Below are 18,836 nucleotides of genomic sequence, written 5' to 3' on the forward strand. Positions count from 1 at the left end.
AATCCTCTACAAATTAACTGTGACATCTGAATTAATGTGGTAGGCATACTCATTCCAGCTTTAGGAGGCGTATAATCCTTGTCATCCTTGTCATCCTTTTCCTCATATTCCTCCTCTTCCTCCTCGTCATCATCCTCATCTTTCAGAGAGTCAGACTCATCTGCATCTGCAGGCTGCAGGAAAACAGTGTGCACTTCCTGAATGTGGGTCTTCAAGTCATCGTATGACTCGGCACGGAAGTCACAGCCATCACACTGCAATACCTCCATCACTGAAAAGAGGGAGCACTCCCTGGAAAATCAGGGAAACCTACAGGGAAAAGAGAGAGGGGAAAAAAAATCATGAGGACATGCAGGATTTTCCACAGAGTACATGGTAGAAGAAATGTCTAATTAAGTGGTTGTGATTGAAAAGAAAAGTAATTTATGAGAATCAGGTTAAACTATTCATAGGAGCCTCCATTTACATCCATTACAAAGCTTTAAGACTGAAGTCAGTTCAAGACTTCGGGACTAATATTATCAATGTAATGCCTCATTTTCAGTGCAGTGAACAAGCCCTTCCATAAAAATAAGCTTTGAGGTGATCTAGCATGATTACTAATGGCAATTCCCGCTGTGAACAAAGAATAATCAAGTGCAGGATGTGACACCTTTTCCATATAACAAGACAATGACCAGCAAAAGATATTATGCTTTCATACGCTCTGAAGCAGAGTCTCATTTTCTAGCACTACAGAGACTCTACAAATTGCATTTACAATAATTTACAACTAAAATGAAGTACACTGATGTAAAGTTGGCAGTGTGACTGCAATTTGAATCAGTACAAATCAAAATACGGCATAAATGTGCATTTATTTCTTTATGACTGCTTTGATTTTTAATAATATCAGAGTCATGAGATGGAAAAGTCAGGTCTAAATCAACTGTGTCACTGAAAACGCGCCATGCAAATTTAAATCATTGGGTTCCCTCGCTGCAAAAAGTCATATTCTCAAAAATCAAATAAAGACACATTTGTTCATTTGAGTAAAACTGCACCAAATTTCTCTCATCGTGAAGACAAAAGCAGATGGACAAAAGAGTAACAAATTCAATCAAAACCGAGACTATTTTCAATCACCAAAGCGCCGGCTGCTGTCCACAAACTGATAGAAAGCCTCACAAAACGTAACAAAGAGGAGAATTCAGCAGATGCTGATGTTACTAAGAAGAATACTGATGAATACTAAGAAGGTCCCATTTTTTAGCATAGCATCATTCCAAGAACAATGGAGGGACTGAGGAGGGATTATGGGCTGATTTGTCCCATTTTTATTACCTTGGGATAAGCAACAGCTGGAGAGCAGCTCCACAGCTCAGTATTTAGAGCAGACTATTCCATCAGATTGTATCAACTGCTCTGAAATAAGATTGAATGAATCAACCCAGAGATGAAGGCTTTATGTCTTTGGGCTGCTTTGCAGTTTGGACTTGGTCAGGAAAATGGATGTGGATGATGTGGCCATTATTTCACAGCTCTTTCATCACGGCTTTCTAATCAACTGTCATTTTGTCTCGAAAACCATATAATGTCACAAACAGGACTTGTAGCTCACACCGGATCTGAGATGTGAGGTAGTTAAAGGGCACAGTTTACAACCTTGACTCTCAAATCAAAACCCAATCAATACGATTTTTTTCACACTTTCTTTTGAACACAATACTGAGTTAATCAAAGCCCAAAGATGCCATTCTGCTAACTGCCACTGCCATTCTTCAGGAGGGAAAATCAAACATATTGTGTTGGAGATGTTTTAGACGAAGTTTAAAATTATTGAGTTTTCTCAATAAATGCGCCACATGGCAACTGAGTTTAACTTTTAAGTCCGATGAAATGAAAAACGCCTTTTTAACTCTTTCAGATCACATCCCTGTCATACTGCGCACCTGTTTAACGATATGTGCCAAAATGAGAATTACTGCCTCGTGGTTTTATCCCTCCAACAGTCAAGATACAGTTTACATCCATGTCTGTCCAGAAGCATTATATTTGTAGTGAAGGCTTTGAGGGGATTAAATAAAAGATATTAAGTGTATTTTTTGGTGAAATAGAGATTCCAGAGAATAATTTTCAGTGAGAAACGTGCTGTCTTCATTTAGGGACTATTTTTCCAGAGTACAGAGGACTGATGGAGAGCTTCATCACATGGTGCAACAACAATCACCTGAAGCTCAATGTCAGCAGAACCAATGAGCTTCTGGTGGACTACAATGCTTCAAAAGTGTGTGTTGCTGCAAAGAAGCAGATGCAGATTATGAACAATCAGCACAGTTTCAAGGTGGACACCCAAGATTAGTGTCACCAATTCAGTATCCTGAGTTATGACTAATGGCCAGATGTTGACCTTTGACCTTTTGGTAATAAAATGAAATTTCAATTCATTTCATTTCATCCTATGAGACATTTGTGCAAAATGTGTTCATAATTAGAATACGAATTCTTGAGTTATGGCCAAAAATGTGTCGTCTTTGGTCACAGTGACCTGGACCTTTGACCTTTGACAGACAAAATCTAATCTGTTTATCCTTGAGTCAAAGTGAATATTTGTGCTAAATTTAAAGAAATCAATCAATCTTAGACTTTTAGCAGCACAGTTAAGATTCATCGCTTAGCTAGCTCGCAACAGCGTGGTACGTCGGTGTGTCTTCAGGTGTTCATCAAGTCAAATCTTGTTCCGTTTCTCCAAAATACTGTGGTTAGCGGCCTCGGTGCGAGGTGCAACTCAAATTCCTCTCCTGTCTATTCCTGCTTTACTCAGAAATACGTCACAATATGGAAGCAGGAAGTAGATGCTCTCCACATGCTGCATCACCTGGACCTTAATGCAGTAACAAAGGTGAATTACATTACTGTTGTATGACTCTCACACAAACTGTAAGCATGTGTCAGGTTCAATAGTCAAAGAGATCAAATAGCCAAACAGCACATTTTAAATATGAACAAACTGCACTGAAACAAAAATCAACCGAGCCTAAGAAAGTCAGCAAACGGACGCTGGAACAGGAAATGAATCAGCACCTCTCTGACCCAGTTTGTACAAGAACTGTACATGTGGGTCCACAAAGAAGATATTCACAACAAGGCTCCCATTCACATCCAAGCTGCTCATATTCAAAGCTCGTGCACAAAGACGCAGCCAACATGGAGGATCTGCACTGGTATGGATGCGTATATGTTCCAGGATTCATGAGGTCTCCAGAGATGCATAATGGCCAATAGCCTTACAGTATGAGAGCACTTCACAGGGCCAGGTGCACCCTGTGGTACAAACACTGGTTCCTCATCATATTTCAGGACGATTACATCCCCAAACCACCAAGTGAGCTAAAGAGCAGCTCCATGAACGCCGTCCAGGTCTGAGCACATGCGATGCCTTCTAGGACAGCATTTCACGACGGATTGAAGCTCTTTGGAGTGCACAGGTGGCCATTCTCCTCATTAACTCCTCGATATGAAGCCAGGTGTTTCCCCTTCATATCAATGCCAGATGGAGGGGAAAAAAACTTGAAATACAAGACTAAAACAACAATGCAGTTTACACATGGAAAGTTGTGCACACACTGGGGTATGTACACAAAGGTGCACACAGACACACACACACACACTGTGTACACTGCATGTCAGCTCTGTTTGTTAGAAATGACCAGGACAGAGGCCTGAGTGTGCAACAGCACTTTTATGTGTTTCTCTTTTGTGCCAAATGCCTTTGTGTGCTGACAACGTGATAAAGCTTTTGGTATTTTAGGGTATTTCTTCTGGTATTTTTTACCTTTACTGTACAGCTCGACCATCGGAGGTACAGAGAGCAGAGAGGGATGACATGGCTCGACTCAAACTACTGATTATGTCACGTTACGTTATACACATGTTGTTGAAAGCTGAGACAGTACTAACAAGTATTCATTTGTGGATTCTTTTAGACAAAGACAGAAATGTTTTGCATGTATTCAAAGAGGATTAGAGGTTCACAAAGCAGACACGACCCTTAGTTGACCCATTGATCTTAAAGATAAAAGTCGACATCACGCATGCTCTGGCTCATGTGTACAATCCTACTAAAACACTCATAAAGTGGAAAATTAGAACCATCAGTTCTCCTTATATTCCTGCTGAAACGCCAGATGATGAGGATGTTTCATCAATGGCTGTAATAATAATACCCAAACTTAAAGGGATAGTTTGGGTTTTTTTGAAGGGGGTTTGTATGAGGTCAGTGTATTTCCTACAGGAGGTGGTGGTGGCCACGGCCTCAGATTGGAGAAGCAGCAGGAGTGATGATGTGCTGCTGTAGACGGGGTCAGATACTTAAGAAAAGGCCACAATCAGTTTAAGTGTTTTTAGAATATTTTCACCACTTGACCTTTCTGACCAGAAAATTAAGACCATTAATTTATATTTTCAAACGTTCTGCTTTCAAAATTCAAAATCACAAGCCATAACTCAGTTTCTGTGGTAACACCTGAGGGTTTGACTAATACCTGGAATGACTGTTATCATCCAATAAGGTTCTTATGGAAATGTCGTTCACTGCTCCAGTAAATAGGACAAACCTTTGATATGACTTGTCGGCTGCATCCTGGTCATTAAAGTTGTCAGATTCTTTGTTGAAACTTTGTTGGTGTCCATTATCAGGAATTAAGGGACGCTCTGCAGCCAATCAGAATCAAGTATTCACTCAGACCACGGTAAATAATAAATAACTACTATCATCCCAAAACACTACCATAATCATCACTTCCTATTTTAATTGAAGCCTCTTGATTATATGAAAACAAACGTCCTAATTAAGTTACATTCATACAAAAGCAGCTTCATTAAGCTACTTCAGAGCAGAAGTGGCATCAACACAGCAACACGATGTGTTTTTCACTTCAGCATTAAGCGTCATAGAGAACTCACATTTATTTCATTCAGCCTGATGTTGCATTGCAGACCAAACAAGTCGGTGAGCAGGTCCATGAAGTATGCAAATGAGCAAAAAGATGAAATTTAATAGGAAATACAGCAAAACCAACAGGCCTTTTGTGTCTGGTCTGTCTTTGCTTCAGCCCTCTAGATTTTTTTATAGAACTGTGCCGACTTTCGAGTCTGTTTACAGGTTTGAGGAGCACGACTGTGTAAGTGAAATATGTGGAAGAAAGTTGTATACAGTGGATCCAGAGGGCTGAATTTTGAAAAGGATGAAAAACATATTGGATAAATAACAATATGTCAGGTTCTGCTGCATCTATTTTGATCTATTTGTCCTCAGTTAGTCTGATAGTTACAGGAGTTTAAAGCTAATCGGTGCAGTAGTCTTTTAATGTATTCAATTCTGGTCCTATAGTGGGCAGGCTCAAGAGAGGAGACAGTGAAATAACTGTGCCCACACAAGTCAGAGTGTCTTGTAATACAGTTTTTGAGCTGGCACAGGCTTATTTCTTAAGAGTGCCAACTTAAAAACAGACTTTGAATACACCATGTGGAGCTGAAACGCTGCTGTGTTTGACAAAAATGTTGGAGAAGATGTTAGCGCGTAATATCTGCAAAGTTTTCCCGAGGCGCAGGAGGAAACTTGATACGACTTCATGTGAAGATATTGCACAGTAGTCGATCTAACTAAGGAATTAACTGATTATTTCAGCTTTTTTTTTTGTTGAATTTTGAGACAACAAATGCTTGTTTTTTAATGTTAAAATGATCATTTCACAGCTCCAGTGTCATTTATTTCACAAAAAAAGAAGAAATTGCGTAATACTGAAAAAACTGGGTATCATGTTACAAAGTCACCTTTGATTTCAGCAGAGATACAATGAAATGCAGCTTCAGCACCACGATCAAATTCAGCCCACTGATCTCCATCTACAGAAACCAAGAAATTTCCAGTGAGATCAAGCCAGAGACAGTTGGGAATCCCACCCTGCTTCCCACACCCAACTGGCCGGCCAGTGGAGAGCCGGCCAAGCAGCCAGTATGTCCCTGAGCAACCAGGGGATCCATTGTTGTTCGGGGTCAGGTTACAGCCTCACCACGGGGCCCCACCCTGCTCTCTTGGCAGTCCACTGTTGTTTTGAACAAAGTTGCCTCCTAATGCCAGGTTCCTTGACATGGATATCAAGCGAGAGAAGGGGAGAGGAATGCCCGGGTAGGGGGGGAAAAAAAGCCTCCTACACAACCGCCATCTGCCTTAGAGTTGGCTGTATCTTTTCAGCCACTCGGTCCCTGCGCCACACCAAGTTAATGGGTGAGATTGTGTAACTGCTTTCATCTCGTCAGCTGGGGCTCTAACAGGCAGCGACTGAGCTGCTCAGATCCTCCTCTGAGCCGAGCTTCAAGGGCAGCCATTTTAGGAGCTGACTATGTGCGCTTAGGTGTTCAGCCAGCACACAACATGGACCCACAGATCTGATCCTCTTCCTCAAAGGCAGGCAGCCTGACACTGGAGAGCTGCTGACAGAAATCTATCTGCCAGATGTATAGTGCTGTACCCAGGCCCTCTGCCCACACAGCTCAGCAGAAAACATCTCACACTCTCGCTAGGCTGACTTTGCCTCGTCCTTTCATTTCTCAGGGACATTATCTCTCGCATCGAGAGATTTTGAGAAATGCTACAACCCCCGTTCCAAAGAAAGACGGAATAGGTCAGCGCGAGCGGCACGCACCAACACTCTGCGGAGAAGCTGCCAACTATGTTTCCACAAGGGGGGTCTAAAAATGTGAGGCATGTCTGAACTTCTTTATCTCAGAGCTCGGTAAACCCTGAGCCCCGAGGAGAAGACGAGGACAGGGCAGAGAGAAGCAGAAGGGGAGAGCAGGGCCCTGGAGGGGAAGGGTGGGAGGAGAAGGGAGGCGGCGAGAGAGCATGACGGAGCCACCTGGAAGACCTTCAGTGGAGAGCAACAGAGGACAAAGCCATCAGACTGGGCTCCCCAGATTCCAAAGTCTACTGACATTTGTTAATCACCAACCGGTCTCTCTGCATCGGCGAGCTCTGCCAGCAGTCACACCCTCTACTCAAACTGGCTGACAGCAGCTGCTCTGTCTGAAAGAGGGCCTTTGAATAAGCCAGCATTAAGCTGATTAGGAGTACAGAGGTTTTGTCCTTAACTGTTGGTTAGTGCTACCATCTCATGCCGTCCAGGAGAGGAAAATCCACCGATGCGTTGTCATTATAAGGCGAGCTGCAGACAATTCATCTGGCAAGCTAGACAGAACGTGCGTCTTGTCAACCTGCCTCAATAATTAATGACCCATCGATTGAAAGTGACAGCCTGCTTTTTAAAGGAAAAGTACAGTGGCGTCAACAGCAGGCAACCGCAGCCTTGGAAATTGATTTCTGTCTTTGCAGGGATGACAACGTCAAAGAAAAATGAATACATGTTTAGTTTTGGGGAAAATTACTTCAAAGAAGTCCACAGTCTGCTCCAGGTTTCCTCAGAGGAGATCACAAAGACAGCAGCCGATCGGCCCAATGGCGTCCGCAGGACCGGCGAGAATTCGGCCTCTTGCACAAACAGGAGAAAGAGATCAAGATGGCTGCTCCAGTTCTCCGATGTCCTGAGCCCTGGAGAGCTCCACACACCGGATCTGATCAGTCGCTCATAACAACAAACTGCATAACATGCTGAAACACAAGACGACACACCACAAACTGTGGCCAAGCCAGGATGTGCAGAAGTTCACACGTTCACCTGCTCTACGTGGACGAATGTGAAGCTCAAACATATTAAGAGTATCACAAATAAATGTGTCACAAAGCTGCAAATTCACGGTGAAGCTTAACACACGTTTCACACCACATTGTAAACATTAAGCTCACGTGACGTTCATGTTCATCAAGAATGAACGGTGCAGAAAACCACGCCAAACTGTCGCCATCTCTCTTCAATAGAAACAAGCATCAGACCTCATTACAAGCGTAAACATCACAGCATAATATGCAAAACAGCAAAACCTGGCTTCAATGTCTAAAAACTTGGCTTCGAAATCAAGGACTGGATCTCGAGCGCAGGGCACCTCACTGCTACAAGGCTGGTGCGAGGGAGATTTGTTTACATGAATTCAGCTCCTGCAGCTCTTCCATGTTATTATTTTATCAGAAATTTATCACAGGCACAGGAGACAAGGAGTCTGCTGCACGCCACTGTGGCGCAAAGCAAACGGGTTCATAACAGCAGCTTCTGCATGCTGGCACTCTGACTCTGTGTACACAACTGACATTCAATATTCTCTGATAATCTCATCAATGCCAAAACCCTTTTCTCAGTATTTCCCAGCCCGACGGTTTCCTCACAGTAATAATACGCACCTGTCTTTGGGCTCATTGTTCCACTTTGAAGCACTTTATGCCATTAAATGTGTGACAGGATGCTGCAATAAGGCTGTAACACATCCGGTCATGACGGGGGAATTTAACAATGAGCAGTTAAACGCATGACTTTCATAATAAAAGGTATTACAGGGGTGTCCAGGTAGCTCACCTGTAGAGCGTGCACCTCATGTACTAAAGCTGTGTCCTTTCACTTTGTACTGTGCTGTCGAATAAAGCTGAAAAATAAAATATATCAGTAGAAAGTAGCTCTTGAAGAGCTTAAAGCACCAGGTGCTGCGTATGTGTAAAAATCTCATTTAAAGAGCTGAAACTCCAGCAGCAGTGAAACTGAAGCAGAGCTGCACCTCAGAATGGTCTCTTTCTCCGTTAATCTGTGGTTCGTTACTTCATTGAATCGATTAACCTTTTGGTCTATTTTAAGTCTTTAAAGGAGATGTTTTAGCTCGTTTTGTCCAGAACTCAAAGATGTTCAGCTCGCTTTCAACTTCTCACACGTGAGAAGGTGGGACCGTCAGATGTTTGGCTTTCGAGCTTGCAAAATGACTAAAACCATCAATTCTGAACTTATTTGCCATGGAAGTTTCTGTCCATCATGTCATCGATTGATCAGCTCGTCCTTTCAGCTCTACACTGAAGCATGCAGTGAAGTTATGCTTACATGTCACTTGTGTAGATTTCTCCCTTCCTTATCGCTTTCAATGCTTTGAACTCTTTTAAAGTCTAGTTTATGCAAAGAGACAAGGGAGATGTTTTGACATGACGCAGCACTGTTGAAATGTATGTGAACTACGAGGCAGTAAGACCAGTGCAAAGTAAGCTTTGGACCATGGTAGTAACAGCCATAGATGCTCAATCTAGTGCTCATTTGTGGATGAATTCATCGCTTCATATCAAACTGTCACCGCATATTTATTTTCATGAGATCACCTACTGGGACACTGTCTTCTCATGCTGTGTGCAAGCCTGTCCACCCACCGTTGTTCTCCCACTTTTGAAGTTTGGTCACAAATTTAACGGCACAACCTGCTTTTCCTGAATGCGCCACCTCTGAACCGCCGCGGCGTTCCTTTCAACTCAAAATTCAGTCAAAATAATGAGATTGTAGGAAGGTATCCGTGACTCAAACTTCTAAATAAAGAAAAATCTTTTTGAATCTGTTTGTAATTTTGAACAATTACCGCCATCACACCAGTTGTATTATCACATTTGGGATCATGCATCGTATTTTAAGAGGTAGTTAGAAGTTCCCAAAGGTCAGCTGACATGAAGCATGGGTCAAACTTTTTACACTGCTCCTGATTTAACCTTGTTTTCATTTCAAAGGCATTTACATAAAAGGTTTTCAACAGTACCTTTCTATCACAGAGCGACAAATCTCTGTGCAGCCTTTCAGAAGCTTTTTAAATCCGAAGGCTCAAGTCATCGTCCTGAAATCCAACATCTGCTGATGCAAGTATGGGCCAAGTCAAGCAGCAGCAAGAAATATTTATTTTGGCATCAAACCTTTAGTCATTCTCTTTACCAGATCCAACTGAGGGACCTTGAAACCAGAAACACTGAGTTATAGCTTTAGTTTCAAAGTCAAAGGTTTTTTTCTGTTGCTCATCCTCCACCTGGCGACTGCATCGTTAGATTTAAAGTGACGATTGGAGTCTGTTGATGAGATTACCTACACCTGCGCTGGTTCACGTAAATGTTTAACTTGCATTTTTAGTATTACACTCAACAGGGTTACGGCATTACGACGTTAGTAGACTGACAGCAGCTGTTTGGCTCAGATGCATTTACTATTCTGATAATAGAATAATCAGCGGAGTCGAATATGGCAAACCGTCTCCAGGTTCGGCTTCTCAATTGTGTCTTTTGCGATGGTAAAACGATTATTTTTGGGTTTCACACTGCTTGTTGGCCAAACAAGCATTTTGAAGAAGTCACCTCAGGCTTAAGTAAATCCTGACAGACATTTTTCACTATTTTCTGACATTCGCCCGAGCAAATAATTGCTCAATGAATTGATGACAAAGATGACAAAGAACTAGTTGTTGCAGCTCTACACCAGACAACTGATGTTGGTGTGTGTGTGTGTGTGTGTGTGTGTGTGTGTGTGTGTGTGTGTGTGTGTGTGTGTGTGTGTGTGTGTGTGTGTGTGTGTGTGTCTCATCTCAGCATCACTTTCCACTGCTAGTTTTCCACGTTGACTGTAAAAGGAACGTAAACAATGTGCAACCTGCATTTCAACATAAAAAATGTGAAATCTTCACACCCCAAGCAAAATCAGACAGTTCCAGCATGCTTGAGGGACATGTGGGGCGAACAATACTAGGCTTGACACCTAAAACAGGCTGAAAACATGCTAACTATACTCAGCCTGACACCTAAAACAGGCTGAAAACATGCTTACGCTGAATGGAGGCAGTTCAGACTTGGTGACTGCCACTACCATCCAAGCTGACCTGAATTGCACATAGAGCATCACAGACGCTGACTGCAGGGTCAGGACAACTGAGTCACTCCTTCCACATCTGTGGGAAATCTTAACACACCATTTCTGTGTGAGCTGCAGCGAACTCACATAACCTTCACATCCTTTTTAACCACAAATGAAGTTTGAACAACAGCACATTCAGTTCTGTCACCAGCTCTGTATAGAAAATAGTTTCTATTCGATCTGTGGAAATGACAGCGTCTCACTGAATTTAAAGCATAATACCATGATTGATTTTGACAAAATGTTCAAATCTGGAGCCTGTTGTTATTTTCCAGAGCCAGAGGTGGCTTCTTAAAATTCTTGGTTTTGTCTGATCATTGATCCAAAACCCAAAGATCAACAGTTTAGCATCATATGTGGCTGAAAAACAGCTAATCCTCAGTTCAAATAACTATTATTTCAAATAAATAACCCAAACTTTAAACTTTAAAGAAGAAATAACAGTCTTCTCAACACAAATGAAAAGGAGAATCCATCAGTAATAAAAGAAAACACTGCCACAGAGGTATTTGGTCTGCTATGACCGGCAACTCACGGCAGCTAATGTTAGCCACTGTTAGCACACAATCAGTTTCCTGACTTCATGATTGTTTAGCTACAATCAATATTTTTAAAACTGGCAAATGTAAAAACAATATGACGATGTGAAAAGGGGCCAGAGAGCTTTATAGTTTCAGTACATACCATAGTTGTAGTATATTGTGGTATAGTTTCAGTTCATTGTTTAGTTGTATGGCAGCTTTAATGCACTGATTCACTCTCTATGCTCTCATAGCGACACACACTGTTAGCAACTAGCAAGTCAACACAGTGGAAAGTTTCCCTCGGGAGTCAGTGGAGACCAAAACAGAGTTAAAAGAGAGTGAATACTGGACTTACATTCACCAGGTGGTCAGAAATATTTAGCTGCTAGGCTAACAAGATCGTTGATGATATGCCAGCGTGTCCACAACTTGTTTGCAGTGCACTGAAGTGTTTAAACAATAGATAATATTGTAAATTTAAATTAAAAATAAAGTAATAAACAACAACAACAGCATGATAATGTTAACCATGTTGCGGGGCCAGACTCATTCTTGTCATAATTTTCGGCACATTCCTGCTGCATTATTCACGGCGAACAGACACAGGGCTGCTACAGGCGCTAAATCCACAGCCAAAGGGTAACCAGGAAGCATAATTAACGTTTGGATGGTTAGACTGTGGGCTAACATGCAACCATATGTGCATGTGCCTACACTCTCTTAGCCAGGCATGCATGAAAGAGCATAAATACGGTACACAGCTACTCGGCACCATCACCACCTCAGACACACACAAAGGTCTGAATTCCAGTGTCAACTTGTTTTGGATTCTTCATAGCTTTGCTTCACCTGAAGGTCTCGAAACATGTATTAAACCAGTCGGTTCAGGATATGTCACAGAGCATTATTCCCTAAAAAGGATCTCCCAAGAATTTCTAAATACACACTTTAGAAGTTATTTTGGCCCAGATTAGGAACGGTGCCCTCAAATGCAAGCCAGCCAAAATAGCATCGCCTGGTCTGTGGCGATTCTTTGGCCTGCACAAGGCTTACACTCTTGTTGGCTCATGGTTAGGCTTTTATCTGTCGGCGCTGTAGCAGATAACAACACTGGTTCGAAAAAGAAAAGCTGGTCCGACCTGAATGGCCTTCATATGCCAGTAATCCCTCCACAGAAGAATAACATATTGACAGATACACACCACAACATTATTGTATTAGTAAGCATGTAAAGTGGACATACTGCACATAAGTACTGTGTATCATTAATGCTCATTGTTTTCTGGTTTTACCAATTTTCATGAAAAGCAGATCAATCTAAACTGATTTTCACACTGATGCTGTGTCCACTTGCGCCCTAAAGTGTTGGGTTTCCTGCTACAAGAAAACACCAAAGTTTACAGTAAACGCAGTCCTCACACATACAGGACAGCTCAGGCAATGAGGAGTGAAGAGGAACAGAAAAGGTGCTGATTTAGCACAAGAATAGGGTCACTACCAAGAGTTTCAGAAGTAGTCTGCTTATTATTTCTATAAGTGTCAAGCTTCGTTTTCAAGAACCCAATGTGATGTCTTCAGATTGCATTTTTTTGACTGACAAATAATCCAAAACCCAAAGACTGGAATTTACAACTACATAAAACAGAGAAAAGCAGCAAATCCTCATGTTTAAGGAGCTGGAACCAATAAATGTTTGGTATTTTAAGCTCTGGTCCAAGACTTTGGTCCAGACAGAAATATCTCAACAATGGTTGGATGGATTGTCATGAAATTCGGTGCAGAAAATTCTGACTTTCATTACCTTCAAAACTGATGACATTCCCATCAGCCTCAGCTATACTTTGTGTTAAGTGCTACATAGCAAATGTTTGCTAACACGCCAAATTAAGATACAAAACATGCTAAACATTATACCAGCTAAAATCAGCATGTTAGCATTGTCACTGTGAGCATGTTGGCATGCTGACGTTAGCCTTAAGCTCACGGCTCTTAATTTTGTTGATCGATAAGTAACTTAAATGGCAAACTGATTATCAAAATAGTTTTTATAGTAATTATTTTTCTGTCAGTCAACTAATCAATTAATCAGCCGATGAGCACCTCTTCACACGAGTGATTTAAATGCACAGTGTGTAATGTCTGCCACTAGGGGTCTCTCAATCACAAAAATGACAACAAAAGATGAAGTTTGATGATGTCACAAAGTAGCGTGGAATCATGGGAGCTGTCTTTACTGTCCTATAACCACTATTTTCAATGAAAATCTGACACGGCTCAGGCAAAAATACTAACAAACGAGGTAATGTATTAAAGTTTCATACATTCATAAGTTTAGTCACGCTCGCTGACTTCCTTCCCCACTCTCTGACGTATCATCTAGCGTTTCCCGTGTTTGCCCAGACGTTTACGAGATAGAGAGGATAAAAGGGATATCACGCGAAAATGCGAACTTGCGAAAGTGTGAACATCATTGCAAAGATTTGGGATAATGTAAGTACAAAATACATGACATAAGCCAAGTCGTTTTTAGGGATTTTAATACAGAGATGTTACATATTAAATGTTTAAAACCAACATAAATTAACAAATACATAAATAAATGTAAGCCTTTTTAACATCATTTTCACCATGATGTTTTTAAAACCAGATTTTCACTTTAAGTAAAAGCAAAAAATTAAAGTATGGCACCAAATTTACATGGCTGGAACCCCATATGACTTAGTAATAGTGTTACTTAGGCCTGCAATTATTTTATTGTATGTGTATAAATACGTAATAATAATTCACTTAAATCTAATAGTCTTTGACATTAGAATTAATTTACAGTACCACAATCTAACCACCTGAATCTGACAGATAGATATCTTGTTACTGTAGACTTGATGAGCCTATCTGTTTCATTATGATGGCGCCTCAGCTCTCGGGTGATAAGAACTACAGTGAGCTGGACAGTGACCCCACTCCTCTCTGACTGTGATCAGAGCAGAGAGCTTCCTTAAATGATGTGATCACATGGTGCTGCTCATTTGAGGAAGTCTGAATACACAGAGATGAGACATCGATCCCACCTGGCCGATCAATGGACCAGGCCTTTTCAGAGGAGATGTGAGGAATCAATAATGTTCGGTATGAACGTTTTGTCATAACATTCATCAGACATCTGCTGGAATGGGATGAAAGGGGTGAGAACGGCATGAAACAGCAGAAAAAAGGCAGAATGGAGCTGGAAATACAAGAGTAATACCATCACACACCTCTCTGTAAAATGCTGGCTTACATTTTAAAGTACAATATTTTGATTTAAATTATTGTAATCTAAGCTTTATTGAGCTTTTTATAGATTCAGTTTTAAATCTCCGAGGTCAATATGCTGCAGAAATATAGCAGGTTGAGCTGCAGCTACTCAACTGGACCCTAATGCTGAGACCATCCCATGTTAATGAGAATCAACCAACTGTGGATGGACCAAAAAGTCAGCAACGATCTGTGAGTGGCCAAGATCATCAACATTATCATAAGACATTATCAGCCACCTGACTAAAAACGCTGGCGTTAATCTGGCGACAAATCTGTTTCAGGAAGCATATGGCATTCAAAAAAGTAGGTCAACCATTAACCAGCCAGCTCGGCCTTGACCAGAAACATTCTTCTAGCACTCCTTCATCTTGAGCCACATGTCCATCTGACATGTCACATGCAGAGCAAAAAGCAGGGAGAAAAAACACGCTTTAAAAATTAAAATAAATAATAAACAAAACACAGCCTTGTTCAGTTCAGTGCACTCTGAGGCTTTGCTGCTGCAGCCTGACTTGCTCTGGTGTGACCAGTGAGCTTATGGTGGCTAATGTTAGCTGAGGTTAACAAATTTACCAAGCTGCTTGTGCTACTGTTAAAGCAACATTTTAGCATTTACCATCATCTGCTAATTGCCTCATTTTCTGCTGTTCAGCAAAGGTTGCACAGGCTCGCTTTATATGGAGCTAAAGGACGGCCTGCCTGTGATGTTCCTCTGCTCTGTTTGACTGCACTCACTTTTGGAGACAGGAAGTGGTTTTCCCCCCCAAAGGTATCAACTCACTAGAAGTATTTCTTTTTATTCAATATTTTGTTTTCATTTGATAGATTTTGGCTTTTCTGCATATGTGCGTTTGGGATATTTTCAGCCACAATAAAATATGAAACTCCTTTTTTAACTTTGCAGAGGAAACATATTCTCAAAGAGTCTTCAACACCTCTCCGTCTAGCCAACACAACAGCTGTGCAGTATTACAGGCTGTGCATTACAGTAAGCATTGTCCTTAAGGTAATGACCTGTACTCCACGTGCCACAGCTCTATATTTAGGAATTAAGATCAAAACACTCTACCTTGGTTTCACTAGATCACAAGTTCCACTTCCTGTCATGGGAATGAACCACATGCTTGCAAAATGAACATGTGCTCTTTGGTGAGAAGTCTTCATCTTGTTGCCCCTCAGCTCAGAAGTGCTCAGAACACATAAAACTCTTGCTCGGTGCATGTTGTGCGTGGACTCTGCTATACAGCCCTTCAGTTATTTTTAGCTTGCTGTTGGCCTCTTGGTAGATTTTTCTTCAGAGCTTCCTCTTTGCATGACCATCGATCACAGAAAGATGACCTGAGCTAGATAAGGTCCTGATGGAGCCGTAATTCCTCCAAGTTTGTTTTCATTTTGTCCCACAAGTCTTAAATCAGATTTTAGATGTTACCTTATCTGAATCTGCGAGCGTCACCGCTCATCTCTGCACGCTTTGGCATTTGCTCAAAATCTAGTTTTATTTGCTCTAATTAGAATTCACCTAATTTAAGAAAAATGATTTCCCTTCTTTTCATTGCAGAAAACTGTATCTTTACATAACAACAACCCTGAGATAATGAAGTATGCGCATGCTTACATTACCTAAATATTCTGAGCACAGAGGGACTTCAAACAGTCGCCTTTTGTGCTTAACTTTCTTGTGGTGGTTATTTAACTGAATGAATGAGACAAAAGAAAGTCTGGATTTCGGGTGAACATTCAGGAAACCAGCTCAGTAATCCCATATTGTCTCAGAGGACGGGTAAATACAGGTGCAGAGACTTTCAGACGCTGCAATCCAGCGAGCTTTGCTGATCTGTCTGCAGCCTGACCTTCACTGGTGTCACATTCAGAGGACGCTAAAAAGAAACACCTCACGGCTGCAGGCCCAGGCGACCCTTAAGGATTCTGGGTAAACGAGAAGATCGTGTAGGCTTACCACTGTCCAATTAAGGTGATTGAATTCAGGTATAATTGAACAAAATTAAGTTTGAGTGTTTACGCAATATTACTGCCCTTAAACCTGGTTTACTTATCAATATCCCGCTTAGGGATATCATCTTCTTGGACATCAAATCTAATGCACGATACATGATACGAACATGCGCCACCTCGGTATTAAAGGACAATGAGCGGCGTCTGCAGACCTGAAGGAGTTTGATCATTGGACCTCTAAGTATTCTGCTGACTGAGGCCTTCAAGCAAGTCCTCACATCAAAAAGAGACACAGAGAAGCTGAAAGGGGGAGCGAGGAATGCCATTAGCATGGCTCCCAGTTGCAACGCTATGCTAATCCCGGGAAGAGAAGATCATTTTCTATTTCATGCGTGTGTCGTCCATACTGCAAGGTCAGACAGTGCTTGTGTCAGCCTGTCTCTCTCTGACAGATGGTTACCTGACATCACCCATCCAGTCAGACGGCCTTTAATACTTAATATCACTGCACTCGCTCTCCTATTTATATTCTTTCTTTGCAAACCAAGACATTTCTTCTCTCAATCAAAAGACATCCAACTTGCTAATTGCATGTTTCTCTGAAGCTGCACCAAAAAAAAAAACAGAGAGAAAGAAAGAATCTGGCCATCGTGGTACAAGTAACCTTGCTCCAAGGGTAGCCTTTGTGCTCAGCAAAGGGCTCAGATTGTTCCTTCTGAAAAGGAGGACGGCTGCAGCACAGAGCACTCGCTAGCAACATTTGACCTCTTTTGCACAGAAGATAATGACCAAGCAGATTAGGAGGAGACAAGCATTAATGGCCATCGTCCATGTGGCTACTGTCTTCAGGTTGTCATGGTGAAAACTCACCCCCCCATCCAGAAAAAAAATAAAAATAAAACTCCATTCAAAATGTTAGTGCTTACACTCTTTTACATCTCCTGCATTTAGGTTTTAATCACGAGAGATATTTATGTGACCTTCAAGCCTGAAATTTCACAAAGCAACAAAACAGGGGGCTGGTAAATCCCTCCGCTAAAGCCTGCTGGGTGTGAAAGTTAGAAAATGAATACCCTCACAAAGTCGCTCTCTTCACTCCTGTTAACAAGACCAAAAGATGAATCTTTTCATCTAAGCTGATCTGCTCAACGCTAAAGGAAAAAACGCAGGTGATAACAGAAGTCACAACCCGGGAAATCAAGTAGCTGAGTGAGGAGGAGACGTCGGGAGCACGCAGACATGCATGAGTCTGAATTCTCTGGATGTCTACAGCTCAACCTCCCCTTGGTGTAGTCACCTCACTTGGCTGCTCTCTCCTCTCTCTCTCTCTCTCTCCTCTCTCTCTCTCTCTCTCTCTCTCTCTCTCACGGGGCTGACAGAATTATCTTCTGCATCAGAGCTGAGGCTGGGCCAACGCTCCACACAGAGGACTCCATTTCACACAGCCGGCCCCACTGTGGCCAAGGAGACACAGCCAATCATGCTGGAGTATCAGTGGCACGGCCATCCACCATTTTGTGCTCCTCAAGGTCTTTGACTGTCCTCAGCTCAGCTGTGTGGAGCTGCCTCTGCTCGCTATCTTGTTACACAGATGGAAGTGTTTAACTTTAAGAGCGCAGACCTGAGCGAGCAGCTTCCCCTCCTGTCTGTTCCTCTGCAGACCGTCATGGCAGTCAGCAAAAGCAGAAGTGAGATGTGCGGTTTTGCAAAGATGGCCACCGAGAGCGTGGCTCGGCCGTTCCTCACGCCGAAGGCGACATCCACAACAGATCCGAGGACTGTGCCTCTAAATATGGAGCTTTCAGTCACCCTGCTATGCAGAACTGTGAGAAGATGTGTGAAATGTTCTGCAGATAATATGATCAAACACAGGTGACCCAAAAAGATTCTTGCTTCGGTGCTTCAATGAGAGAGGTAAATTCATTTTCTAGACTGAAAAGCATAAAAGATAAAACTTGGGGCAACCCTCAGCAACATGATTAAATATTTCCATCCAAAAATGATTAAGTGCACAATTTAATTAATCGCCTTAGGCGCGATTATTTTTACAATTTTATATGGGAAGGAATAGGTAGATATATTTGGTTTTCTCAAGAGGTCTCTTCCCTCGAGCTCAAGGAGAGAAATTCTCAGAAGAAGAATTCTATCAAGTACTGTACACAAGTAGGCTACAGGAAAAAACACACACACAACACACAAGCCTGAACCGTGTGTGCTC

At 41.9% G+C, this 18,836-nt stretch overlaps 1 protein-coding gene across 3 annotated transcripts in view; it reads right to left on the reverse strand.

The window, feature by feature from the left end:
- The window catches only part of znf462 (zinc finger protein 462), a 51,247-nt gene that overhangs the window by 26,010 nt on the left and 6,401 nt on the right, over positions 1-18,836 (reverse strand). For all 3 annotated transcript variants that reach the window (XM_070989701.1, XM_070989697.1, XM_070989698.1), the window contains exon 2: positions 50-309. In XM_070989701.1, coding sequence (XP_070845802.1) covers positions 50-269 — 220 coding nt within the window. In that variant the 5' untranslated portion in view covers positions 270-309. The remainder of the gene's footprint in view (positions 1-49; positions 310-18,836) is intronic.

Source organism: Chaetodon trifascialis, chromosome 20, assembly GCF_039877785.1.
Source record: "Chaetodon trifascialis isolate fChaTrf1 chromosome 20, fChaTrf1.hap1, whole genome shotgun sequence".
NCBI classification, from domain to species: domain Eukaryota; kingdom Metazoa; phylum Chordata; class Actinopteri; order Chaetodontiformes; family Chaetodontidae; genus Chaetodon; species Chaetodon trifascialis.